This window comes from Ahaetulla prasina, chromosome 10, assembly GCF_028640845.1.
Source record: "Ahaetulla prasina isolate Xishuangbanna chromosome 10, ASM2864084v1, whole genome shotgun sequence".
Classification (NCBI taxonomy): domain Eukaryota; kingdom Metazoa; phylum Chordata; class Lepidosauria; order Squamata; family Colubridae; genus Ahaetulla; species Ahaetulla prasina.
Window position 1 is genome coordinate 6,963,454 of NC_080548.1, and position 26,920 is coordinate 6,990,373.

Below are 26,920 nucleotides of genomic sequence, written 5' to 3' on the forward strand. Positions count from 1 at the left end.
ACGAAAAAATTAATTGATGCACTTCAGTGAAATGCTTATTAAAGATAGGGAAGTTAAGATATCCAAATACTGTTAGAAAGTTGGTAAGTAATATGCTGTCATCAAAAGAAGCAAAAAAGGCCATATATTAGACCATGTTTCTGCCAGCTTAGATGCATGGAAGTTAATACTGGGTATGTCAGAAGAAATATAAAGGTCTGTTGAATGCAGTGGGACAGCACGGTTAAGAAGTGTGCATGATGATAAAAGAAGAATGAAGAAGTAATGAATGTATATGGTGTGAATACAGAGATGTATCATCTATATGGAAGAAGTACATTTCAGCAGCTTGGCTAAAGGCAGAAAATAAAGTAGTATCAAATTGCACAACAAGTATACAAAGGAAAAAAATGGGTTGAGGGGGAAGAACAGGGAAACTGAGAAAGTCACGCTTGGATGGAGTTGATGAGATCTTCAGAAAGAGAAGTGAGAGCTTTAAAGAACAAAGGAAATGTACAGAGCAGTGGATGGACATGAGAGAAACGAGTGTGCAGAATAGATAGCAAATGCTATCTGTGTCAATTGTTTGTTTACTCATTGTTGATAGATGTGATTCCAGGTAGTTTACAATAAAATAGATAAAAAGCACACTATAGTAAACCATGCAGCAGTTGGGCATCATCCAAACTATGCAGTGGTGAAATCCAATTTTTTTTACTACTGGTTCCGTGGGCATGGCTTGGTGGGCGTGGTGTGGCTTGGTGGGTGTGGCAGGGGAAGGATATTGCAAAATCTCCATTCCCATCCCACTCCAGGGGAAGGATACTGCAAAATCCCCATTCCCTCCTCACTCCTGGGAGAAGGATATTGCAAAGTCTCCATTCCCACCCCACTCTGGGGCCAGCCAGAGGTGGTATTTGCCAGTTCTCCAAACTGCTCAAAATTCCTGCTACCGGTTCTCCAGAACCTGTCAGAACCTGGTGGATTTCATCCCTGAAACTATGAACACAGGAAGGAGATGGGCTCTGCTACACACAAATACACATACACGAACACACAGAGGGCCCCAAGCTCAACAGAAAACCAAGTTTTCAAAATCTTATGGAAGGCCAGCAGAGATGGGGCCAATCTAATCTCTTAGTTATGTCCTTTTCTTCTCACCATCTCATTACTTATCCTGAAAAGAAGTTGTTTCTGTGCATGTAAAATAATTGTGAAACTTCTGTCTTGGGCAAAACTGCAGGCCCAAATGTACAACTTTGAGCATTCTTCACCAAAATATACCCACATTCTTGTATATTTTTTTTAAATGTGTGTTTCAGATTTGCAAACTGAGCTTAAGAAATTTGCAAAACTGAGGTGGAAAAAAAAAGCACATTTTCCCAGTCTTAATTTAAGACTTCCTTTGGGCTCCTTCTGAGAGCCCTTAGCTGGAGAGAAGAGTCTTCTGACTTGCTCAGACCAGCAGGACCAGCAGAGATATAAGGGGCACAAAGGAAAGTAACCAACAAGGGCCATTAAGCAGACAAATTGTTACAGCCTGATTCCAGCACACTTTCAAAATTGGTGAGTGTCTTTGCTTGGCTACATTTAATTACACTCCTGCTGACTATGGTATGACAGACATGAGTCACCTCTGAAGTTAAGCATTGAACCGGTTCTGGAACTTTTACTGACAAATGCCCAATTGGGCACCACTCCATTTCAGCCCCCTGTCTTCGAAGTCACCAGGTGGAAAGGCTTGGAAGAGCTGTCACTGTGTACACAACAGCTGTTTGGAACCACTTTCAGACTTGTGTCAACTGTATTTACTGTCTGGATTCCCAGATGCAGCAGCCTTGCCATGGTGAACTAGTCTCAGCTGGAGGCAAGGTTGTTCATTTTCTGTTCTGCTCCCAATTTCCATTTCTTGTTATTTATTTTTTCTTTTCTTTTAGGGGGACCCTGGGATTAATGGCATTAAAGGAGAAAAGGTAATTGGCAATTTCTCTGGATAATCCTTTTCTTATCTCTCCTTGGGCCTATTTTCTCTTTAATTTTAGGTCTTTTTCCCCCTGTTGCTGATTTCCTGGCTTCAGATCCTATGATGCTCTCTCTGCCTTCTTCTCCTCTTGGTAAATCCCTCTCTTTTGCTGATTTTACTCACAAATCTGCTAAACACACTAAGCATGTGTAATACAAATGATCTAAGTGCCAAAGCCCACTGCAACTACATAGCAAAAAAAGCTCTAAGAGTTGTAAACCTAATCTTGCGTAGCTTCTTTTCGAAAAACACCACACTACTAACCAGAGCATATAAAACATTTGCTAGACCAATTCTAGAATACAGCTCGCCTGTTTGGAACCCTCACCACATATCTGACATCAATACAATTGAACGTGTCCAGAAATATTTTACAAGAAGAGTTCTCCATTCCTCTGAAAACAACAAAATACCTTATCCCGCCAGACTTGAAATCCTAGGCTTAGAAAACTTGGAACTCCGTCGCTTTCGACAAGACCTGAGTTTAACTCACAGAATCATCTATTGTAATGTCCTTCCTGTCAAAGACTACTTCAGCTTTAATTGCAATAATACTAGAGCAACTAATAGATTTAAACTTAATGTCAACCGCTTTAATCTAGATTGCAGAAAATATGACTTCTGTAACAGAATCATCAGTGCTTGGAATACTTTACCTGACTCTGTGGTCTCTTCTCATAATCCTAAAAGCTTTAACCAAAAACTTTCTACTATTGACCTCACCCCATTCCTAAGGGGACCATAAGGGGCGTGCATAAGTGCACAAACGTGCCTACCGTTCCTGTCCTATTGTTTTTCTTTTCTTCTTCCTATATATATATATATGCTTATACCTCCTTATATTTACTCATATAAGAGTTTATATACTATATAATCTTTTTGTATGATACCTACATATATTGTTGTGACAAAATAAATAAATAAATAAAAATAAACAAATGATCATAATAGTTCTGAAACTGAGATTGATCTCTTTTCCCATTTACTGTATAGTATACACTATATAGTGCCTTGGTAAGACAAAACTGCATCCAGTTTTGGTCACCATGATACAAAAAAGACGCTGAGACTCCGGAAAGAGTGCAAAGAATAGCAACAAAGATGATTAGGGAGCTGGAGGCTGAAGCATATGATGAATGGTTGCAGGAACTCGGTATGTCTAGCCTAACAAAGAGAAGAATTAGGGGTGACATGATAGCCAATTTCCAATATTTGAGACACCGTCACAAAAGAGAGGGAGACAACCTATTCACCAAAGCACTTGTGACAGGACAAGAAGTCATGGATGGAGACTTATCAAAGAAAGATCCAACCCAGAACTAAGAGAAATTTCCTGACAATGGGAACAATTAATCAGTGGAACGTCTTGCCTTCAGAAGTTGTGGATGGTTTATCCCTGGATATTTTTTAGAAGAGATTAGACATTCATCTGTCTGGAATGGTGTAGGGCAGTGATGGCTAACCTTTTTGCTGTCGCGTGCCAAAAGTGGGGGCAGTGCGGGGGAGTTGCGCACGCACGTGCCCACACCCATAATTCAATGCCTACCCCACGCCCGTGTGTGACCCCCCCCCCATGCTCCCCCTGCTTTTGGCATACAACAGCAAAAAGGCTACCAATGGGCCTGGTAGGCCCATTTTTTTGCCCTCTCCAGGCTCCAGAGGCTTTCTTGGAGCCTGGGGAAAGCGTCCCCCCCCACCCCGGAGGCCCACCAGAGGCCGGAAACGACTCATTTCCTGACTTCCAGTGGGACCGGATGGCCCAAAAATTAGCTGGTCAGTACGCACATGCATGCTGGAGCTGAGCTAGGGTAACACTCATGTGCCCACGCGTGCCATAGGTTCTCCATCATGGGTATAGGGTCTCCTGCTTAGGCAGGAGGAAGCTCTCCAGAGTCCTTTCAAACTCAGTTATTTTATATTCTGTATTCCTTAGATTGAGTCTATTTACTAGACACTAACTCGGTCTGCTTCTAACCTCCTTTGACACCACCTCTGGCAGAAGCTTTACTGACTTAACAGCCAGTAGAATTGAGCTGGTCCTGTCTAAACCTTGGCTTTTTGCTCTCTCTCTCTCTCTTCAGGGTGAACCATGTTTGTCATGCATCGCCCTCGCCTCTCAATTGCAAAATAGGACGAAAGAAAGCAATTTATTTGGACTTCCTGGGCTTCCCGTATGTATAAACCGTTGATTTATTTCAATGACTTTACACCTCTGGCTGGTAGAGGGATGAAGAGCAATAAGAAGAATGTGAAAGAGAGTTTCTGGTCCTCATGGATATAATATAATGCCCTGAACATTTTCTGTGAATAGGAAAGTCCATGATGTCCATATCATCTTTGAGCCTACTTTTTGTTTATTACCTCAGCTTTCTTCTGCAAAGTTGGCTGATGATATTTAAGGGCACAAAATACTGTACATGAATATCCAGATTTGGCTGATGGGGCATGGGGGCCATTGTTCAAGAAGGTTTAACTGTTTTAAACTATTTAAATCTGCCATCCAATTAAGTGATAGCCTCTAGGATCCAATCTGGGTTGGTCATCAGGACCAGAGGTTTAGTCTTCCAAGCTTTTGAACTCATGCTGGAGGCCATTCTCAGGGAACATCTTTCTCACCAGAAGGTATCATTCTGACTAAACTTCTAGTCCCAGTGCCAACCCAGACTGGATCCTGCAACATTATTCTGGGACCTGTATATTTTCCTTCATTGGTGAAAGCATTGTATAAGCCATGGTGGCTCAGTGGTTAGAATGCAGTATTACAAGCTAATTCTGCCAACTGCCAGCAGTTCAATCCAACTCAAGGTTAACTCAGCCTCCTATCTTTCTGAGGTCGGTAAAATCAGGACCCAGATTGTTGGGGGCAATAGGCTGACTCTGTAAACCACTTAGAGAGTGCTGTAAAACACTATGAAGTGGTATATAAGTCTGAGTGCTATTGCTATTGCTATCTAGTTGACATTAGCTGAGGTTGAAAAGCTAATTCAGATCAGTCTTCGTTAATCAGGTGGATATCTTAGGCTTGCCAGGATTGTAGGCTAGAATGGAAAACGGAAAACGTCACAAATACATTGGCAAACCATTTCTATATTGTTACGAAGAAACTGCTTGAAATGGGCCTGCAAGTCTGGATATATTACAGGTAGTCCGTTAAATGACACTGAAACAAGTGATTGAAGACCAGTGCTCATATTTAATGACTGTTGCAGCAGCCCCATGACCACGAGATCATAATTCATGTGCTTGACAACTAGCATGTCTTGATGACTGTTGCACTGTCCTGGACTGATGGGATCCCCCTTTGTAACCTTCCCAGATGCCTTCTGACCAGCAAAGTCAGTGAGGGAAGCCAGATATCTTTAATGACTTCCTGATTCACTTAACAACTGCAACAATTCTCTAGACAACCATTGCAAAAAGGTCACAAAAATCAGGCGTGACTCATTTAACAACCCCCCCCCTTAGCAACAGAAATTCCGATCCCAACTGGGGTCGTAAGTTGAAGAATAATTTTATTTTTGATAAATTATCTTGATAAGTGCCATATTAATAGTTTCCCCACTGAAGTTGGTCACTGTTCTTTCCACCCCACCCCACAGGGCAAACCTGGCCCTCCTGGAATGGCTGGATTTAAAGGAGAAAAGGTAAAATGTTCAGCATGTATAATTCAGTTTCAAGTGTTTGTTCATTCAGAGTTTAATAAAACTCTGAACAGAACTGTTTACATGTGTCTCTGTGTATTTTCCATAATACGTGTACACTGTTCTGTTTTTTCCTTCATTATCATCCCTGTTTTTACTTGCTTGGATTATTTACTGAGTTATTTAAAGAACACATAAATCTACAGTTTTAGATTTAGGCTCATAAACTTGAATTATTATCTTATTTTACAAGGCAGGGATTCCAGTGGCATGTTCACAATGCATGAACATATAAGCTTCCTGTCTTGTGGGAAGCTACATATTTGTAGGTTTAACCTTACGATCTTCCATAGAAATCTGCCAAGTGTTCTGGGAATTTATGATTATCATTTAGGCTGCTTAATGTCACTTAATGACAGTTTTTCAGATTCTTTATGTGAGCACGAAAATCAATTCAGTGTACCAACTTTGAGCTGCCAATCATACTTAATACCATATTATTGTTTGCTTGGAATGAAGAAATGTTGCCACTCTGAGCTGTGGTTTATGCTTTCACTTATTCCTCCCCCTTTTTCAAGGTTAACCTTTTGATCAATAAGCTGCTTTTGTCTCAGAAGTTCCATTATGGACCATTTGCTTCTTTCAGTAACCCACCTGTGTTTATCTATTCCTTAGGGGGATGCTGGACCTTTTGGACCTATGGGCAAACCTGTGAGTAAGACCACACAAATAAATTTTGTAATGAAGCTGGGTTCTCTCCAGAATCACCTTCTGTGGTCTGAATAGTGTGAAGATGTTGTAAAAGCAAATGAAAGCCATATCAATTGTGAGAAACGGCACTAAATAAAATGTTACCATCTCTGAGTTCTCAAAAAACAGTCTTTCAAACCACCTTCCAGATACTGGCCAGTTTGGTCTAGTGGTGAAGGCACCATGCTAGAAGCCAGGAGATGGTGAGTTCTAGTTCTAGACCCACCTTAGTCATGAAAGCTGGGTGAATTTGGTCACTCACAGAAACTGTGAGTCTTGGTTCTGCTTTAGGCATGATAGTGAAATGGTTGACTTTGGATCAATCACCAGGTGACAGAGAGTTCTAGTCTTGGCTTAAATATGAAAGGCAGCTGAGCTAGGTGACCTTGGGCCAATCCCCCTCTCTCAGCCCAACCCACCTCAAAATTTGTTGTTTTGGGAAAAATAGGAAGAGGAATAGATATGTTTGGCACCTTGAGTTATTTATAAAATAATAAAGGTGGAATAAAAATATCTAACAATAACAAAAATTAGTGACCAAGTAAAGGGGAATGCTTTTTATGTGGGTGTAGAAGGAGAGATTGTTGCAGCAAAGAATAGTAATTCTAAATTCTTATGAATGAATTGCATATATTTAGGCTCTCCGTGGGATTATTTTCCTCCTCAGAAATTCTGTTCCAGATGTTACAAAACAGACACTCACACACAGGAGCTCGGAGAGCTGTTCAATACATTCTAACTCTGGACAATTAACTTTAATGATTGGTTTCATTATCTGTCTAAACTACAATGCCAACAAAGATTAAAAGAACCCTCTGGCTTTCCCCCTTTTCCACTCCCTTCTTAATTGCATCTTAACTTATTCTCTGTTTTCAGGGAATCCAGGGAAATAAAGGGGACACTGGAGGTCCAGGAGTCAAAGGCGAGAAGGTGAGCAACTTGATTACAAGAGATGAAATGAGCATGACTTAACTGTTCCTGTAAGAGAGCTATGAATTTTGACAAGTCTTTTCTCTTATCCCATCATCTTTTCTCAGGGAGAATCGTGCACATCCTGCTCTTCCCTAGAAGGTGGACCGGTTACAGTGAGCGTTCCTGGACCCCAGGGTGAAAAGGGTGAACCAGGTCTCCCCGGGTTTGGACTTCCTGGAAAACAAGTGAGTGGACCTCTCATTGTATCTCATTTGGGGGCAGGGGAAAGAGGAGCTGTTCTCCTAATAGGACTTGCTGGAACATGGTCCCTAGATGTGGAAGGAAACCGCCGTTTCCTGATATAGTGAAATTCATTCAGTTATTTTGCAGTTGAGGTCCACAAATAGTGCAGCAGAGATGCAGACAGTGATATTTATTATCTATTTGTCTATTTGTTAAATGTATATGTTGCCAATCTCACCAATAAGATGACTCTAACAATGAAAGAGGATTGTATTAAGTTGAAAGGAGTCTACTTTTGATTTTAGTTCAATATGATGAATGCATAAACTTGCTCAAAATAGAGTTGGCTTACAAAAATGCTTTTCAAAAGGCAACTGGACTTCCTTGGCTTTTTCCTTGAAAAAATTTCACTTCTTATCCAAGAAGCTTCAACTTTTCATGGAAAAAAGCCAGGGCAGCCCAGTTGCCTTTTGACAACTTTAGGACAACCGTGACCGGGATAATTGAGAATCTCCATAGACAGTTGGCTTACAAAATCTCTTTCTGGATTTCAACCCCTTTGTCTCCTTTGGCCACCATGACAGCCTGAAGTTCTGTCTGAGCTCAGTTTGTGTATCCCTTTGTTTCTTTATCCCATCATCACAAGAAAGCAAGTCCCAATTCCTTCCGCTTTCATTGGAGGGTCTTGGAGAACTTGTGGTTCCCATTGCATTACTTTTGCATCAGCCACTTTCTGGTGACTCTCCCTGTAGATAGTCAGCCAGGTGTATCCATTGGTAGATTGTTAAAAAAAGAAGTAGGAGCACTATTGTACCATTCAGGAGAGCTAGAAGGGGAAACTGGCAGAACTCTTGCCAATTTCACTTGGAAGGAAGGGAGGAAGGGAGGTTCAACATTCTCCCATTTATAAAAGAAAAAAGAACATATTTAATTCTTCTACCAATGAATTTCTTTAAAAAAAAGATTCACCAGTGAAGGGCTCTTTTGAAGATGGTACAAAATCAAGCCAAGACAAAAAAGCTTGGAAAGCAGTGATCAGTGATGGAGACAGGAGGATTCTGCCACAGTAGCCTACATAAAGGAATTTGCTTACAAAGAATTCCAGCATAGCAGGCAACACCACTTGAGCTGCCAACCTTACCAAGAAATCAACTCTGCAAGAAGGCTAAAACTACTTTAATTGAGATTGGCAAAAATAACTAAATTTTGCAAGTCTCCTTGGGTTGTACTTCATTCATGCTCTTTCTTATAGGTCAGTGAATTAGAGAACATTCTGTCTGAGCCAGATTTAAAAGTTTATCTGAACTCAGAAAATGTTTACCTCTTGCAAGTGAAGCTTGCATATCTCCATCAAGGCCATTTTCCTTACGTTTTATGAGCTGGGCCAACATGGAGAATGCTATGTTTGCAGTGCTGCTAGAAAAGATGGCTGGGACTTTTTGTTAGACTGAGGGGAAGAGGGAGGATAATATCTCTGTGTTTCTGCTTGTGCAAACTGCTTGTACAAATTAGCCCAAAGAGTACCAAAACATGGTGGGAAATCCCATTGGTGTACTTGACCAGTGTATCACCCAGGTCTGGCCACCAGATCAGTTGGAAAAGTGGAGCACATGAAACAGTATGTTTTTCTGATATAATATTTGTAGCTCAGGGTTGAACTGTGGGGTCCTTGATGCTCTATGGTGGATTTTTTCTGCAGACATTTCATTACCCAACTAGGTAACATCAGTGCTAGACAGGAGTGCTGATGCAGTTATCTAGTTGGTTAATGAAACATCTGCTAGAGAACCACTAAGAGCATCAAAGACTCCGCAGTACATCTTGCTGTGATTTGACAGCTGATGCCATTGTTCCATGCAGAACAAGATTGTAGAAGATACTGCAAAGAGCTTCCTTATTAGATTGCCTAACAAATCACTATAAAAGGAATTTCCGGCTGCCATAAGGTAGTTGCCATCAAACAGTCTGGGTGGAAAACTATTCAGTTCATATTTGTTTTCTCTGCTTTAGGGAATAGCTGGAGAATCTGGACTAAAAGGACAGAAGGTAAGGAAAAGCTTTGGTTTCTCAGTCCAAAAGTAAATAAGATGAGCTTCTGACTGTGGCCGGGAACATCATTTGTTTTCCAAAACACTGATGTGGTGCAAAGCAAGTGCATTCATTTGCATGACTGGATCATAACGAAAATGCTGGACTGGATCATAACGAAAATGCATAAATTATATTAACATGATCTAATTGTGGAAGAAATCTGCAATAATTTGTAATGCAATCAAGTTATAAAAGCTAAAAAGAAAACACTGGACATATTCACAGATATATTTCCTTTGTTTGCCTGCTTTATTATTCTGTTATTCAATCCATTTCTTAACCATCACCCAGAACTACAATATGATGTGAGTAGAAAATTGCTCCTTCAGTGGAATTTGTCTTATTATTCTGATTAAACCCTTTCTAAATAAGTTCTGGCAGAAAATGAGTCCATTCGTGCATTCCTTATTCACTGAAAACAGATTATTTCCTGATCATTATAGGAATAATATTGTTCCACGTGTATTGCATCTTTTAAAACTGAGCACTTGGAACGCTGCAGGGCAGGTAAAGATGGAGATGGGTCTGCCTTTATCCTATCACCAGCAGGGACCAATTCCCACCAGATGTACCATGGCTACAACAGGAAGTTTGAGGGAGATGCAGTTGGACAGATTCACCTAGTTACACCAAACCAGAGTTTTATTCATTCTGGTCTATTGAATATGGTACAATGGGCTGTGTGACGATGCAGAGTGTAACACGAAAGCAACACAGCCAGAGAACAGGTCTAACTCCCCTTTATTATTCCAACTTTGCCCCCAAACATCCCCACATTTACTACAAGTCCTGGAGCAAAGCTCTCACACGCACCTTCAGCTGCCTCTGGCTGCAAGTAACCCAGTAAGCAAGGTTAGCCAAATAGTAACCAGGGTCAGCAGTCCAATAAGCCAGGTTTAGCCAAACAGTAACCAGGGCCAGAAGTTCAACGAAGCAGGCAAACGGGGCAAGCCCCACAGCCTTTTGATTTCTTTCAGCTCTTGTTCCAGCTCATCTTCCCCCACAGATTCAGACTCCCATGGAAGCATGACAGGCTGGTTCACACATCACACGAAGCCTAGAAACAGCAGTTCACGCAACCCTTCTGACTAGGTGGCTCAGTGACTAAGACACTGAGCTTGTTGATCAGAAAGGTCAGCAATTCAGCAGTTTGAATCCCTAGTACAGGTCTCCTGTGTGAGCAGGGGTTTGGACTAGATAATAATAATAATAATAAATAATAATAATAATTTAATTTGTATACCGCCCTTCTCCCGAAGGACTCAGGGCGGTGAACAGGCAGATAAAATGAAAACAATACATTACAATAAAAACAAAATTTAAAAAACTTATTCCAATAGCCTAAATTTAAAATACAATACAAAATATAAAATAAACCCCATAAAATCCATATTTAAAACCCTATTAAGCCAGTCCTGCTCGAAAGAATAAATATGTTTTAAGCTCGCGGCGAAAGGTCCGGAGGTCTGGAAGTTGTCAAAGTCCTGGGGGAAGCTCATTCCAGAGGATAGGTGCCCCCACAGAGAAGGCTCTCCCCCTGGGGGTCGCCAGCCTGCACTGTCTGGCTGACGGCACCCTGAGGAGGCCCTCTCTATGAGAGCGTACCGGTCGGTGGGAGGCATGTGGTAACAGAAGGCGGTCCCGAAGATATCCCGGTCCTATGCCATGGAGCGCTTTAAAGGTGGTAACCAACACCTTGAAGTGCACTCGGAAAACCACAGGTAGCCAGTGCAGCCTGTGCAGGATCGGTGTTATATGGGAGCTACGAGTGGCTCCCTCTATCACCCGCGCGGCTGCATTCTGAACTAACTGAAGTCTCCGGGTGCACCTCAAGGGGAGCCCCATGTAGAGAGCGTTACAGTAGTCCAGGCGAGAAGTGACGAGGGCATGAGTGACCGTGCATAAGGCATCCCGGTCTAGAAAGGGGCGCAACTGGCGGACCAGGCGAACCTGGTAAAAAGCTCTCCTGGAGACGGTCGCCAGATGTTCTTCAAAGGACAACCGTCCATCCAGGAGAACCCCCAAATTGCGCACCCTCTCCATTGGGGCCAATGATTCGCCCCCAACAGTCAGCCGCGGTTGCAGCTGACTCTACCGGGATGCCGGCATCCACAGCCACTCAGTCTTGGAGGGGTTGAGCTTGAGCCTGTTTATCCCCATCCAGACCCGTACGGCCTCCACACACCGAGACAACACTTCAACAGCTACATTGGGGTGGTCAGGGGTGGAAATGTACAGCTGGGTGTCATCCGCGTACAGTTGATAGCTCACCCCAAAACCACTGATGACCTCGCCCAGCGGCTTCATGTAGATGTTGAACAGGAGAGGCGAGAGAACCGACCCCTGTGGCACCCCACACAGGAGGCGCCTCGAGGTCGACCTCTGCCCCCCTGCCAACACCGTCTGCGATCGGTCGGAGAGATAGGATGAGAACCACCGAAATACGGTGCCTCCCACACCCAATCCCTCCAACCGTCGCAGCAGGATACCATGGTCGATGGTATCAAAAGCCGCTGAGAGATCAAGGAGAACCAGGGCAGAGGAATAACCTCTATCCCGGGCCCTCCAGAGGTCATCCACCAATGCGACCAAAGCTGTCTCCGTGCTGTACCCGGGTCGGAAACCGGACTGGAACGGGTCTAGATAGACAGATTCATCCAGGTACTGGGGTAACTGGTGTGCCACCACACTCTCAACAACCTTCGCCACAAAGCGAAGGTTGGAGACTGGACGATAGTTACTCAAAACAGCTGGGTCCAGGGAAGGCTTCTTGAGAAGGGGTCTCACCACCACCTCTTTCAAGGCGGTGGGAACAACACCCTCCCTCAGAGAAGCGTTAACAATCCCCTGGAGCCAGCCTCGTGTAACCTCCCGGGTGGCCAGCACCAACCAGGAGGGACACGGGTCCAATAAACATGTGGTGGCGTTCAGCCGCCCCAGCAACCTGTCCATGTCCTCGGGAGCCACAGGGTCAAACTCCTCCCAGATGGTCTCAACAAGACTAGCCTCCGTCACCTCGCCCGAAACTACCCAGTTTTGGTCCAGACCGTCCCGAAGCTGAGCGATTTTGTCAAACAGATACCTGCTGAAATCCTCAGCACAACCCAGAAAGGGGTCATCACAACCCTCCTGGTTAAGGAGGGAGTGAGTCACCCTAAACAGGGCGGCTGGGCGGTTCTCTGCTGACGCAATGAGGGTAGAGACATAGGCCCGCTTGGCCTCCCTCAATGCCACTAGATAGGTCTGAGTAAAAGACCTAACTAGTGTTCGGTCAGCTTCAGAACGGCTGGACCTCCACGCGCTCTCTAGGCGTCTTCTCCGGCGTTTCATCTCCCTCAGCTCCTCGGAAAACCAAGGAGCTGGTTGAGATCTACGCCAGGTCAGACGCCGCAAAGGCACGACACGGTCCAAGGCGCCCACCGCGGCCTGTTCCCAGGCCGCAACAAGCTCCTCGGCCGAGCCGTGGGCCAGATCGCCAGGGAGCGGCCCAAGCTCCATCAGGAACCTCTCCGGGTCCATCAGTCGCCTGGGACGGAACCAACGTATTGGTCCCATCTCCCTGCGGTGTGGAGCAGCAGTCCGAAAGTCCAGACGAAGGAGAGAGTGGTCTGACCATGACAGAGGTTCAATGGCTAATTCTCGTACTTCCAGATCACTCAACCACTGTCCAGAGACAAAAATCAGATCCAGTGTGCTTCCCCCGACGTGGGTGGGGCCGTCAATTAATTGGGTCAGGTCCATGGCCATCATGGAGGCCATGAACTCCCGAGCCGCCGTTGACGACATCGCTGATGGCAGTTGAAATCCCCATGACCATAAGCCTGGGGGTATCAACTGCCATCCCGGCTATCAACTCCAGCAACTCGGGCAGGGCTGTTGCCACGCAGCAAGGAGCCAGGTACGTGATCAACAAGCCCACCTGCATCCTACGCCCCCACTTCACGTAAAGGGATTCACAACCGGCTATCTGAGGAACAGTGGCCTCCATTGGCTCCAGACTCTCTCTAATAACCACCGCCACCCCTCCACCCCTACTTTGGGCCCTTGGCTGATGAAATGCCTGGAAACCCGGTGGGCACATCTCCACCAGGGGAACCCCCCCTTCAATGCCCAACCAAGTCTCCAAAATGCCCACAAGGTCCGCAGCCCCCCCCGTATAAGATCGTAAATCAGGGGGGCTTTCTTCACTACGGACCTAGCATTGCACAACATCAGCCGAAGGTCCAAGCCCTGGGGATATTGGCCACACGGGGAACAGGAGAAGTCTGAGGGGCCGGAGCGCGCAATCGCTCTCAAACAGCGAGTGCGCACCCCCTGAACATGATATGGCCCCCCACTTCCGCCATATCTGCCTCTCCCACACCGTACTGATGGAACGATCCTCTGGAATTGGAGAACAAGGCTTCCCCTTAACCTCCGAACTTACTAAAGTATCGCCGCGAGCAAATGCAAGGACTGGCTCCCTCCCCGACGGGTTTCCCCCGATACCCGCTTTTACCCTCCCACCCCTTAAAAATTGTTTGTCTAAAAAACCCCAAAGATTCTTTCTTAACACATGCCATCTCTCTGGGTCCCAAAACCCATCATTGAGATAGGCCCTCGATAACGTAGAGGGCCATTTCTGCGAGGCGGAGGATCCTCGCAGACGATGAAGTTCTAACGAAGAATAAATCATATCTCGCATCAGGCATAATTGGCGCAAAAATGAGTTTGTCCGTAACCGTAGATGATGATAAAGCAGTCATATTCAGAACCTCTGACATAGGTCCCACTGATGATAAAAGATGATGGACATTCTCGCAAGGAGATCCCGTTCCAGATGGTAAAAGTCATAACAGACATACAGATGTTGCGAATGCTCCAAAGTCCAGGGGGGGGGGAGCCTAAGCTCCCGAGTCGAAACACCCCATTTACAACTCCGAAGTCTAGAGGGAGAAAAATAGGCCTCCATGCCTAGGTCCATGTCCATCCAAAGCGAAAACGACCAGCTCTAAAGCAGCCTCCTCAGGTCAAGATGAAAAAGATGAAGACCTCCAAGGTCCCTTCTAATTCTGTTAGTTACTTTTCTTATTCAAAAATCAGCGATCCTCATGACACATTCACTTTACAGTGACCCTAATTGGGGGTGGGCAGGGAATAAAGGACAACCAGAAAAGGAAGCAAATCTGAAAGAGATGTATAAGTAGTATATACATATACAAATACACATACCCTGTTTCCTCCCAAAATAAGACATTCTCTAATAATAAGCCCAATCGGGCTTTTGAGCTAAATTTGTTAAAATAAGCCTCCCCCCCCCCCGAAAATAAGCCCTCCCCGAAAATATTTAAACACAGAGCTAGAAATCAAGTAAGATGGCAAGAGGAGCCCCATCTTGCTCCATGCACCTTAAAATAATAAGACCTCCCCGAAAAGAAGGCCAAGCGCTTATTTTGGGGTTCAAAAATATAAGACAGGGTCTTATTTTTGGGAAAACATGGTACTTACATACATACATACATACATACATATATTTATTTGTGTCAGGCTACCTCCGACTATAAATAGGAAAGAATTCACCTTGACTTCATTTGGAATGAAAACAAGTACTTTTACTTTTACAGTCTTGATAGCAGCCAGGCAAAGCTGGAACTGAGACAAAATATGGCTAACATATCATATCCCCCCAATTGTCCCTCCTCCTCCAGGAGGTCAGGCTGGTCTGGTCCAATGCCAACTCCTTCATGGCCCCTCGTGGTAATCTTCTTCCACAGGTCTCTGGATGTCAGTCAACTTAGGAATGAAGTGTCGGTTAGAAAAGCGCGCACTGATAACACTCAGTAGTTAATCATCCCTCCCCCCTGTTATGTCAGCCGACACTCATAATAGGCTCCTTTCCCTCACCCTGGACGGAGGCATGATACATCTCATTTCCTTAACAGTTTATAATACAGAAATAAACATTTTACATTCTATCTACTGATATAATCATTCAGAACTATATGAAGATTGGAGTGGAGGCTGACATTCGGCCCTCCTGCAACAAGGACGTCAGTCCTAGAAAGAAAAAGAGAAGATAGGGTTTGTCAGGATATTTTTATAGAATTGTGCTATCTTTTCCGATGCACGAACATCTTCTTTGTTCACCCATTCAGCTTGGGATAACGGGAAATGTTTCCAGGAAATAAGATATTGAATTTTATTTCTATGTTTTCTTGAATCTAAAATTTCTTTTATTTCCAAGTGTTGTTCTCCCTCTATGAGAATTGGTATAGGAGGGGGTGTACGGTTAGGACGGAAAGTAGACGTGTGTTCAGGTTTCAGCAAACTGACATGGAAAACGGGGTGGATTCTTCTAAGTGTTTTTGGTAAATCTAGTTGTACCGTCACAGGGTTGATGATTTTTACTATGGGGAAAGGTCCCACATATTTGGGTCCAAGTTTCTTAGATTTCTGAGTGGTTTGAAGATATTTGGTGGAAAGATAAACCTTATCGCCCACTTGATATTTGTTCTCAGGGGACCTTTTTTTATCTGCTTGTTTTTTATGCACGGTGAGCGTCGTCGATCGCTTTAGTCATTTTCCATGTGCTTTGTATTTGATCTATCCATTCTGACAAAGAGGAAACAGTAGTTTCTTCCTTTGGGAGTTCGAAATAGGAACAAAATCTTGACCTGAAGCTATTTTAAAGGGAGTAAATCCTGTGCTACTATGAATTGAGTTGTTGTAGGCAACTTCAGCAAAAGGTAAGAGATCAGACCAATTGTCTTGCTGGTAGTTAACATAACATCGCAGATATTGTTCTAGTACAGAGTTGACGTTCACAGCTTCCATTAGTTTGAGGATGATGGGAGGAGCTTAATCCTTGGCGGAGCCAATGAGTCGTAAAATTCTTTCCAAAATTGAGAAGTGAATTGAACTCCTCGATCTGAAATGATGTGATCAGGAACTCCGTGAAGTCTATAAATGTGTTGTACAAACAACTTTGCTAGAGTCTTTGAGGAGGTATTTTGAACATGGAATAAAATGGACTTGTTTGGAGAAAAGGTCAGTCACAACCCATATAACAGTATTGCCTGAACTTTCAGGTAATTCCACTATGAAATCCATGGATATTTCTTTCCATGGGGTTCCTGGCCTGGCTACAGTTTGAAGTAGTCCAGGAGGTTTTCCTGGAGGCCTTTTGGATGATGCACAAATAGGGCAACTTGCTACATATGCTTGAATGTCTTTTTTAAGACTTGGCCACCAAAACTGTCTTTTAAGAAGATGCAAAGTTTTCACAAATCCAAAATGCCCTGCCATTTTGGCATCATGGCATCGTTGTAGGATGGTTTCTCTGAGTGATAGAGGAACATATAGTTTTGTTCCAATCCAAGCTAGTCCATCACGGAGTGTGCATTCATGGAATGGGTTAAGTACCAGTCATCGGTGTTTAAAGCTTCTTTAAACGACTTGGTTAGTTCATCTGGGAGTGAGGGGTCAGTTTTGGAGTGGCTTCTAGTTATTGCTGGGGCCAACTGTTGTAATGGAAGTATTGGTTGAACCACCTCGGAGCGAGTGCAATTGTATTGGGGTAAACGTGAGAGAGCATCTGCTAAGAAGTTTTTTCCCCCAGGAATATAATGTAAAGTAAAATTAAAGCGGTTAAAATATTGAGCCCAGCGGGCTTGTTTAGGTGAAAGTTTTCTAGGAGTCTTTAGAGCTTCTAGATTTTTGTGATCAGTCCAAACTTCAAAAGGATGATTTGAACCTTCTAAGAATTGTCTCCATGTCCGTAGAGCCCAATGAACTGCAAATGCTTCCTTTTCCCAAATAGCCCATCGTCTTTCAGTTTCAGTCAATTTTCGAGAAGTGAAAGCACAGGGTTGTAAATTACCATCAGCATTGTTTTGGAGCAGGACGGCTCCGACTGCTACATCACTTGCATCAGCTTGTATTACAAAGGAACATCCATGTCAGGGTGCTTTAAAATAGGTTCAGCGGCAAAGAGTCGTTTCAATTTTTCAAATGCTGCCTGACATTCCATTGTCCATTCGAGGTAATGATGGTTTGGGTTTCGTGTCTCCTTTAGTTTTAAGAGGTTAGTTATTGGTAAAGCAATTTGAGCAAAGGAGGGATGAATTGACGATAGAAATTTGCGAATCCCAAAAACTTTGGAGTTGTTTGCGTGTGCGTGGGGGCCCATTCAAGACAGCTTTCACTTTTCTGGATCCATTTCTAACCCATCAGCCGAAATGCGATACCCTAAGTAGTCTATTTTGGTTTGATGGAAATCACATTTGGATAGCTTGCAATATAGCTCTGCAGATAATAACTTTTTGAGTACAGCTCTTACTAGTTTAATATGTTCTTCCATTGTTTCTGTATAGATAAGTATGTCGTCAAGGTAGACAAGAACCCCTTTGAATAAATGCTGATGGAGTATTTCATTTATTAGTTGCATAAAAACTGCGGGCGCCCCCTGCAGTCCAAATGGCAGTACTCGAAACTGGAAACATCCTAGTGGACAGTTGAAAGCGGTTTTCCATTCATCCCCCTCTTTTATACGAACTCTGTAGTAGGCTTCTCGCAGGTCCAGTTTGGTGAAGAATTTTCCCTTCGCTAAATGTGCTAACATATCTTTCATGAGTGGCATATATGTTTTCGGCGCACACTGCGTTTAGGTTCCTATAGTCAACTATAAGACGAAAGGAGCCATCTTTCTTTTCCCGGAACATCACTGGCGCCGCCACACGAGGCCTAGCCGGTTGGATAAAGCCCCGCTCTAGGTTTTTGTCTATGAATTTACGTAGTTCTCCCAATTCCTTTTGGGTCATGGGATAAGCTTTTGGCTTTGGAAGCTTTACCCCCGGAAGGATGTCTATGGCACAGTCAATAGGCCTATGGGGAGGAAGTACGTCTGATGCTTTCTCACTAAAGACTTCTCGCAAGTCCCAGTATTCCTTGGGTATTCTCTCTTCCCCGTCTATCCGTTCAATCATTGCCCCTAACTTATCCTGGTGCAAGGTCACGGTAGGTCCCTTCTTGGGTTTCCCCTTTTCCCCTTTTAAGGTTTTGGAACGGAAACGTAGGACTCCCGTTCTCCAGTTAATATGGGGGTTCCATTTCCGCAACCATGACAAGCCTAACAACAGGGGTTGGTCCATTCCTGGGGCTACTATGAAGTTCAGAATTTCACGGTGGTCTCCTATTATCATTTCTATGGGTTCCGTTACGAAATGGGCGGGCCCTCCCCCTGCCACAGAGCCATCTAACTGTGCAAACACTATGGGCCTACTTAAGGTTCTCAACCTTAGTTCCATTTTTTCTACTAGTTCGGGACTGACCATACATCTAGTGCATCCAGAATCGAGTAGTGCTAGCAGTTCCCCCTTATTGCCCGAAGAGGGTACGTGTAGATTAACTGGAATGTCCAAAGGGCCCCGTGCCCAACTCACCAGAAGGTCTTCATCGGACTCTGACGTGGTTTTGCTGTCATCAGTATCGGTCGACACTTCGCCATCCTCCTTGATGGGCGTGCCCTTCTTGGCAACGCCCTCCCCCACTGTATTGTCAGTATCGGTCGACACTTCGCCCTCCTCCTTGATGGGCGTGCCCTTCTTGGCAACGGCCTCCCCCACTTTTGCTGGTTTACGCGCCTTAGCCGCTGGCTTCACTGGTTCCATTTCACCACCAGAGGTCGCGCTTGGCATCAACTTAACCCTACAGTCGGCTGCTCGGGGGGCTTCTTTTCCACATCTGTAGCACCCAGACGAACGTGGTCTCCTCCTCCAATCTAGGGACGTCCCTATAAGTTCCTTCTGGAAAACGGCCAAGGGATGGCCCTCCAATGCGCTGTCTTCTGCCGCGGTCCTTCACTAACTCGATTTCCATCTCTGCTGCCAGGGTGTACCAGCCATACAGCGTAGTTGGAGAGGCTCGTGCTCGACACAGTTCATAGAGATCTCCATTCAGACCATCTTTGAAAATGTCTACAAGGGTCACCTCCGACCACCCTCTCATCAAGGGAACTAAATCACTGAACTCCTGGTTATAATCAGCCACCGGCCTCCTCCCTTGCCTGATGGTTTTCATCCGACCTTTGGCCTTTTGCTCTGCCAGGGGGTCCTCAAACCTCCTCCTCAGTGCAGTCATAAAATGCTTGTAGTTTTGCAGTAAGGGGGAGTGGTTTGTATGTAACGACACATACCACGCAGCTGCTCTTCCGGTCAAATTATGAGTCACAGCTCTCACTTGTGCTGCCTGTGACCAATAATCTTCCCCCCAGTCTATCATGTGGTCATTCACTTTCGCCAGGAACAGTCCCAACTCCTTCGCATTTCCATCAAATTTCTCTGATATGGGGGGAATTTTTGGCTTTTTCCTTCCCCTGCGCGGCCTTGCTTGGTCAGCAGGTGGCGCCCGGACCTCATCCAATTCAGCCTCCTCTGGGGAGAGAGTTTCCAGCCCTGGCTCTTCAGAAATCTCACCACCCTGGAAATCACCCTTAGCTGGCCCCTTTGTATTCTCTTCCTCCTCTTCTCTCTCCCACCTGGAGGACCGAATAGGGGATTCATACCTTTGGCGAGCTGCTTGCCTCACTTTCACTTCACGGAACAGACGTAAGGCTTCCTCCAACTGGAGCTTGTCCCTTATCTCTTGTTCTGTTTCCGAAAGTTTTTCTTTTCCTTTTTTCTTTTTCCTTTTAGTTACTCCAGAGGAAGCTTTTGGTGCTTGGTTTCCACCCTTCCTCTTCCAGTTTTAGTTGCTCTGCCCACCGAGCTCTGCAATCTTCCAGCTCAGGGTCGAAAGTGTCAGCAGAAATTCCTCCGGACGCCTCCCCCAGCTCAGCCGGCAGCAGGCCTTCCATCACATTTGGGTTTACTCCCCGGTATTGCGATTGCAATCCTGGTTGGTAGACATGATGTGAGTTCCAGCTTAATGTCAGGCTACCTCCGACTATAAATAGGAAAGAATTCACCTTGACTTCATTTGGAATGAAAACAAGTACTTTTACTTTTACAGTCTTGATAGCAGCCAAGCAAAGCTGGAACTGAGACAAAATATGGCTAACATATCATATCCCCCCAATTGTCCCTCCTCCTCCAGGAGGTCAGGCTGGTCTGGTCCAATGCCAACTCCTTCACGGCCCCTCGTGGTAATCTTCTTCCACAGGTCTCTGGATGTCAGTCAACTTAGGAATGAAGTGTCGGTTAGAAAAGCGCGCGCTGATAACACTCAGTAGTTAATCATCCCTCCCCCCTGTTATGTCAGCCGACACTCATAATAGGCTCCTTTCCCTCACCCTGGACGGAGGCATGATACATCTCATTTCCTTAACAGTTTATAATACAGAAATAAACATTTTACATTCTATCTACTGATATAATCATTCAGAACTATATGAAGATTGGAGTGGAGGCTGACAATTTGCCTTGGAAAGGAAAATTAAAGGGCCAAACCAAGAAAATATATAATTAAATTCAGAAAGGACAGCTTTCTTAAATAAAGAACTTTATAATAAAGGATGAATGGTCACTCTAATTTACCTATACAGATAAATGATCTATACACCATTCATTTATTGACTGTTCAAAGTTACTGTGTTGCTGAAAAAGTGACTTACAACCAGTCCTCATAGTTACAATCATCACTGTGGTTATGTGATCCAAATTCAGGCAATTGACATGTATTTAACATAACATATAACATAACATAACATCAGAGTTGGAAGGGACCTTGGAGGCCTTCTAGTCCAACCCCCTGCCCAGGCAGGAAACCCTACGCCATCTCAGTCAGATGGTTATCCAACATTTTCTTAAAAATTTCCAGTGTTGGAGCATTCACAACTTCTGCAGGCAAGTCATTTTTATTTATTTATTACAGTTATCACATCAGCATCATTTGTGACCTTCCCAGCTAACTGGGGGGGAACACGGATTCGCTTAATGACCATATAATTCACTTAATGACCACAATGATTCATTTAACAAGTGTGTGGCATTAAAAAATGGCAAAATCAGATGTGGCCATTTATTGGTCACTTTCCTTAACAACCTACATTCTGGCCCCAATTGTGGTTGTAAATTGAGGACTGTACGGGTGCAAATGCTGCTGCTGACCGCCTGCTGCTACCTCATGCCTCCCACCGACCCGTACGCTCGCACAGAGAGGGACTTATCAGGGTGCCGTCCGCCAAACAATGTCGGCTGGCGGCCCCCAGGGGAAGATCCTTCTCTGTGGGGGCTCCTACTCTTTGGAATGAACTTCCCCCCGGTTTACGCCAAATATCGGACCTTCGGACCTTTCGCCGCGAACTGAAAACATATTTGTTTGTTCACGCGGGGCTCTCTTAAATCGTCCAGATTTTAAATTTAAATTTTTAAAGTTTTAAATTGGGGTTTTTTAGATTTTATATATTTTAAATTTCTTGGCCAAACTGTATAATAAGTTTTTTAATTTATTTTTAATTGTACATTGTTTATTTTTATTATGGCTGTACACCGCCCTGAGTCCTTCGGGAGAAGGGCGGTCTAGAAATCTAATAAAATAAATAAATAAATAATAAATAAATAAATAAAATGCATATATGTTACAGGTAATCCTAGACTTACAATAGTTCAAAGTTACAACAGCATTGAAAAAAGCGACTTATGACCATTTTTCACACTTATGACCATCGCAGCATCCCCATGGTGACATGATTTATATTCGGATGCTTGACAACTGATTCATGCTGATGTGGTCCCCTTTTTGCGACCTTCTAACAAACCAAATCAATGGGGAAGCCATATTCACTTAACAACAGTGTTATTATTTTTTTTTTATTGAAAAAGTTTTAAAAAACAAAAACATTTTCCTCCCTTTTCCCCCCCTCCCTCCCAGAAAACCCCCTTCCCCCCTCCCTTCCCCCCCCTCCCCCGGGCTTCCCGGGTCAATCACAAGGTATTGTTATACACATAAACCAAATACAGAGTAAAATTTTCCCTTGTAAAATTACAATTAACCTCATCCAAATCTTTTCATCTCCCAACCCCCTCCCCATTACATAAAATAATACTTCCTAATTATTCAAAGGCAATCTGATATTTCTTAATCTGAACAACAGTGTTATTAAATTAACAACTGCAGTGATTCACTTAACAAATGTGGCAAAAAAAAGTTATAAAATGGGGCAAGACTCACTTAACACATTTCTCACTTAGCAACATAAATGTTGGGCTTAACTGTTGTCATAAATCAAGGACTACCTGTAATTGGGAGCAAATGCATGTATGCATGTTAGGCCAGAGCAAAATGAGGGGGGAAAATGGTTTCTTGCGTTGTTCAAGAATATACCGTATATACTCGAGTATAAGCCGAGTTTTTCAGCACGTTTTTTGTGCTGAAAAACGTCCCCTCGGCTTATACTCGAGTATATACGGCTTATACTCGAGGTTTTTTTTTTTTTCCTTTTTTTCACATTATACCGGCCGGCGCGAACTTGGCAGGCTTTTGCTTTAGCGCGGGGAAGCCCTGCCGGTGCAGTGAGAGGGCGGGGCGGGGGAGCCGCCAGCCTTCTCGGCCGAGGGAGGGAGGGTTTCGCCGACCGGTAGGTGCCTCATTTCCCACCCTCGGCTTATACTCGAGTCCCCAGTTTACCCCAGTTTTTGGGGTAAAATTGGGGACCTCGGCTTATACTCGGATCGGCTTATATTCGAGTATATACGGTAGATGAAATAATTTTGGCAGAAGCAGCTTCTTCTTCAGCAGTGAAGAATAATTTAATTCTGGAAATTCCTTTTTATGCAGTTCTGAAAGGCACACAGGCCCCAAGGCTCAAGAACTAGAAATGCAGTTGCCTAGCAACCCTTACAAAGCGGACCATTTTGGCCTGTGCACACCTTCCCTCTCACAGCCACCGTCACCTGAAAGCCTCTGGGTTGCCTGGCAACCTTGCACTGAGATCCTGAATATCCGTAGTCACTTCCTGGAATTAGCATTAGGAATTAGAAAGGTTTCGTAGAATTTAGGAGAAATGTGGTGAGAAAAAGTGGCATCGTGTTAACTGACATCCAGCAGACCGCTGTAATCTTGCTGCCGTGGAGATTTTTTTTTTAAAAAAAAGCACACCAGACACCCACAATTATTATTATATACCAGTGGTGAAATCCGATTTTTTTTACTACCGGTTCTGTGGGCGTGGCTTGGTGGATGCAGTGTGGTTTGGTGGGCGTGGCTTGGTGGACATGGCAGGGGAAGGATACTGCAAAATCCCCATTCCCTCCCCACTCCTGGGGCCAGCCAGAGGTGGTATTTGCCGGTTCTCCTTCTCAAAATTTCCACTACCGGTTCTCCAGAACCTGTCAGAACCTGCTGAATTTCTCCCCTGTAATATACACAAAAAATATGAAATATAGCTGCCAGAAATCTTTAGCTAGTGTTGGCTACATTCTTCCCAAGAACCTGGAATGTCATAGCAGCATAGTACAGATAGCCCTTGGCTTACAACAATTCCCTTAGTGACCATTTAAAGTTACAATTGCACTGAACAAAAGGACTTATGATTATTTTTCATACTTAACAACCATTGCAGCATCCCCCTGGTCACAATGATTTACCTTCGACTGTTTGACAACTAACTCACATTTATGACAGTTGCAGTGTCCTGGGGTCATGTGATCCCTTTTTGCGGCCTTCTGACAAGCAAAGTCAATGGGGAAACCAGATTCACTTAACCACCGTGTCACTAATTTAACAACTGCAGTGATTCGCTTAACAACTTTGGCAAGAAAAGTCATAAAATGGGACAAAACTTGTTTAACAAATTTCTCACTTAGCAGCATCAATTTTGGGCTCAGTTGTGGTCATAAGTTGAGGACTACCTGTATATGTCTGCATCCAAGCAGTGTGGCCTTTTGTAACTGACAGATGGAAAATTTGACAATTCACAGATTTTCTAGTGTGCCAGTAACCACTGGCTATCATGGCTGCTTTATGCCATCTTTCAGTGTTCGTTTCAGATCTTGATACTTTTGTGATCTTCTCCATTTCTTTATCTTCTCTTCTGCTATATATCTGGGCGTGGCCACATCAAATATTCACACTTTCTTTTAATTAGTAAGGCTTATCACATTAGTCAGTCAAATATTTAATTTGGATTTGGCATTTTGTCCACCTATCAAGTCCTTCTCAAGGACCAGGAAAAGACAAATGTTGTTGGCTTTCTAGATGTTGTTGTCATATACTTCCAACATTCCTCACCATTGTATTAAAATATTAGTCAATGCACATGGTTCCTTCCCCTCTTTCCTTTACAACAGCCCTGCAAAGTAATTGAACTGATTGGTCTTATTTCGTAGCTAAGGGGAGACTCATATCTGTTTTTCCCAAATCTAATTAGAAAAATCTATTACTAATTACATTTGCTACACTATTAGTACCAGTTCTATGGCCATGCTACAGAAGACCTGCTCTAGCCCTTGTAACACATTGCTCTGGGCATAGTCTGTTGTCATCTTGTACAGCATCACAGACACAACATATATGGAAGCATACACTTAGGGAGTTGTGCAATTGAAACTATTATGTCTGAACTCACCTGAGTTCAGCCATACTGAACACCAGACTTGGATCGTATAAATCCAGCATGTTTTGCTGTCTACAAAAGACTCACTTTGGTTTAGAAGGATGAACTTTCTTCATATCTTAAACGTGTGCGTGCGTGCGTGCATAATTCTGAGTCTTCAGAGAGACTGAGGAAATTTTCAAAAGAGGTTTCATCTCTCTCCTCCTGTCTTCTGTGCTTTCCAGGGTGATGCAGGAAACCCAGGTGATCAGGGCACACCTGGTGAAGCGGGTTTACCTGGCCTTTCTGGTGAGCCTGGCATCAGAGGACCAGCAGGGGTGAAAGGCGAAAAGGTGAGAGTCTGCTTTTTTTTAAATACTGGGAACTCGTAAGAAAAATAGCTTGGACACATACTAATACTCCATACCAACAATTAAGCTCACCCAACTAAGCTGTTTCTCATCCACCAAACATGCAGCTTTCTGCAAGTAGAAGGGATAATTTTAACCCATTTGTAAATCTATAGGAACATGAACAAGAAGAGAGTTGGCAGGGGTGTCCATAGTTATGGTCAAAAGTCTCACATCTTCCATTCCAGCTCTGGAGCTTTCTGTCACCAGTGGCTGTGACCTGTTGTATGAAGAAGTAACATAATACTTGTATCAAACGTGGAACTGATCTATCACTGTGTGTTGTTTCTCACCTGCCTTCTCTCATCTTACAGGGAGATGCTTGTGAGTCATGTCCCATGATCAGCCCAGAATCTGGAGCAGTTGGTATCCCAGGCACACCTGGTCAAAAGGGGGATCCTGGTCTTCCAGGTGTGGGTCAGCCAGGCAAACCCGTAAGTAGCTTTCTAACCAATCCAACCAGTGATCAGTTATGAGCTTATTTTCTTATTATTCATGTTTATCCTGCTTTTGTAATTATTTATAAATAACTCAAGGTGACAAATACACCTGATGCTCTTTCCTTCTCCTCCTATTTTCCCCATAACAGGTACATTGATTTTCATGCCTAAGGAGAGGACTAGAACTCCCTGTCTCCTGGTTTCTAGCCTGGTGCCTTCACCATGAAACCAAATCAAGGCAAATCTTTAAATTGAGAACTTGGTCTGATATAGCCAAGACTTGTTCCTGTTCCTTCCAGTTATTTGTATTAAAAAAAAAAGGCAGAACATTTCAGCCTGCATCTTTAGCAACCCATGTCACTCTGTATTTCTGGGACTGAACTTGATAGCTAGTCAATAGATCTTTAGAAATGCCTTGATGCTTTAGAATAACTTGCCAACTCATCCAGGGCTGGGTTCAGTTTTCCAGTAATTGAATTTCCTTTGGTGTCAGATTGCAGAGTCCCATGGTTCTCACTCCATGTGGCCTTGAGTAGGTTGTCTAGGGATTATGGGCTTTGTAATCAGGAAGGCATCAAATTGGGGAAGAATAGCCTACCGCTCTCATGTATAATAGCTGTTGGCAGAATTCTTTTTCCCTGAATCTTTCTAATCCCTTAAAACAAGAGCCATCGCCAAAGCATGCAGAAATGACTTTCATCAGTTAATTACGTATTGCATGAAGATACATTTCCTCTCATCTGCTGGTTCCAATCAAGTTTATTTGATGGCACCGTGTTAACTGCTGGTTTTTATTCCTTTAATTAACTGATTTGATTTACATATCAGAACACCTCCGTCAAGCAGCTTGTTTGAATAAAAGGTGATCATTGTGGAACAATGAATGTCAAATCATTAATGTTCCCAGACTTTGATTAACAAAA

The 26,920-nt window shown here is 43.8% G+C and overlaps 1 protein-coding gene across 5 annotated transcripts in view; it reads left to right on the forward strand.

The window, feature by feature from the left end:
• Positions 1–26,920, forward strand: part of COL16A1 (collagen type XVI alpha 1 chain) — a 272,606-nt gene that overhangs the window by 177,875 nt on the left and 67,811 nt on the right. For all 5 annotated transcript variants that reach the window (XM_058196500.1, XM_058196501.1, XM_058196503.1 and 2 more), the window contains exons 24-32: positions 1,917–1,952; positions 4,084–4,173; positions 5,602–5,646; positions 6,319–6,354; positions 7,270–7,323; positions 7,431–7,550; positions 9,559–9,594; positions 25,393–25,500; positions 25,872–25,991. In XM_058196500.1, the coding sequence (XP_058052483.1) occupies positions 1,917–1,952; positions 4,084–4,173; positions 5,602–5,646; positions 6,319–6,354; positions 7,270–7,323; positions 7,431–7,550; positions 9,559–9,594; positions 25,393–25,500; positions 25,872–25,991 (645 nt within the window). The remainder of the gene's footprint in view (positions 1–1,916; positions 1,953–4,083; positions 4,174–5,601; positions 5,647–6,318; positions 6,355–7,269; positions 7,324–7,430; positions 7,551–9,558; positions 9,595–25,392; positions 25,501–25,871; positions 25,992–26,920) is intronic.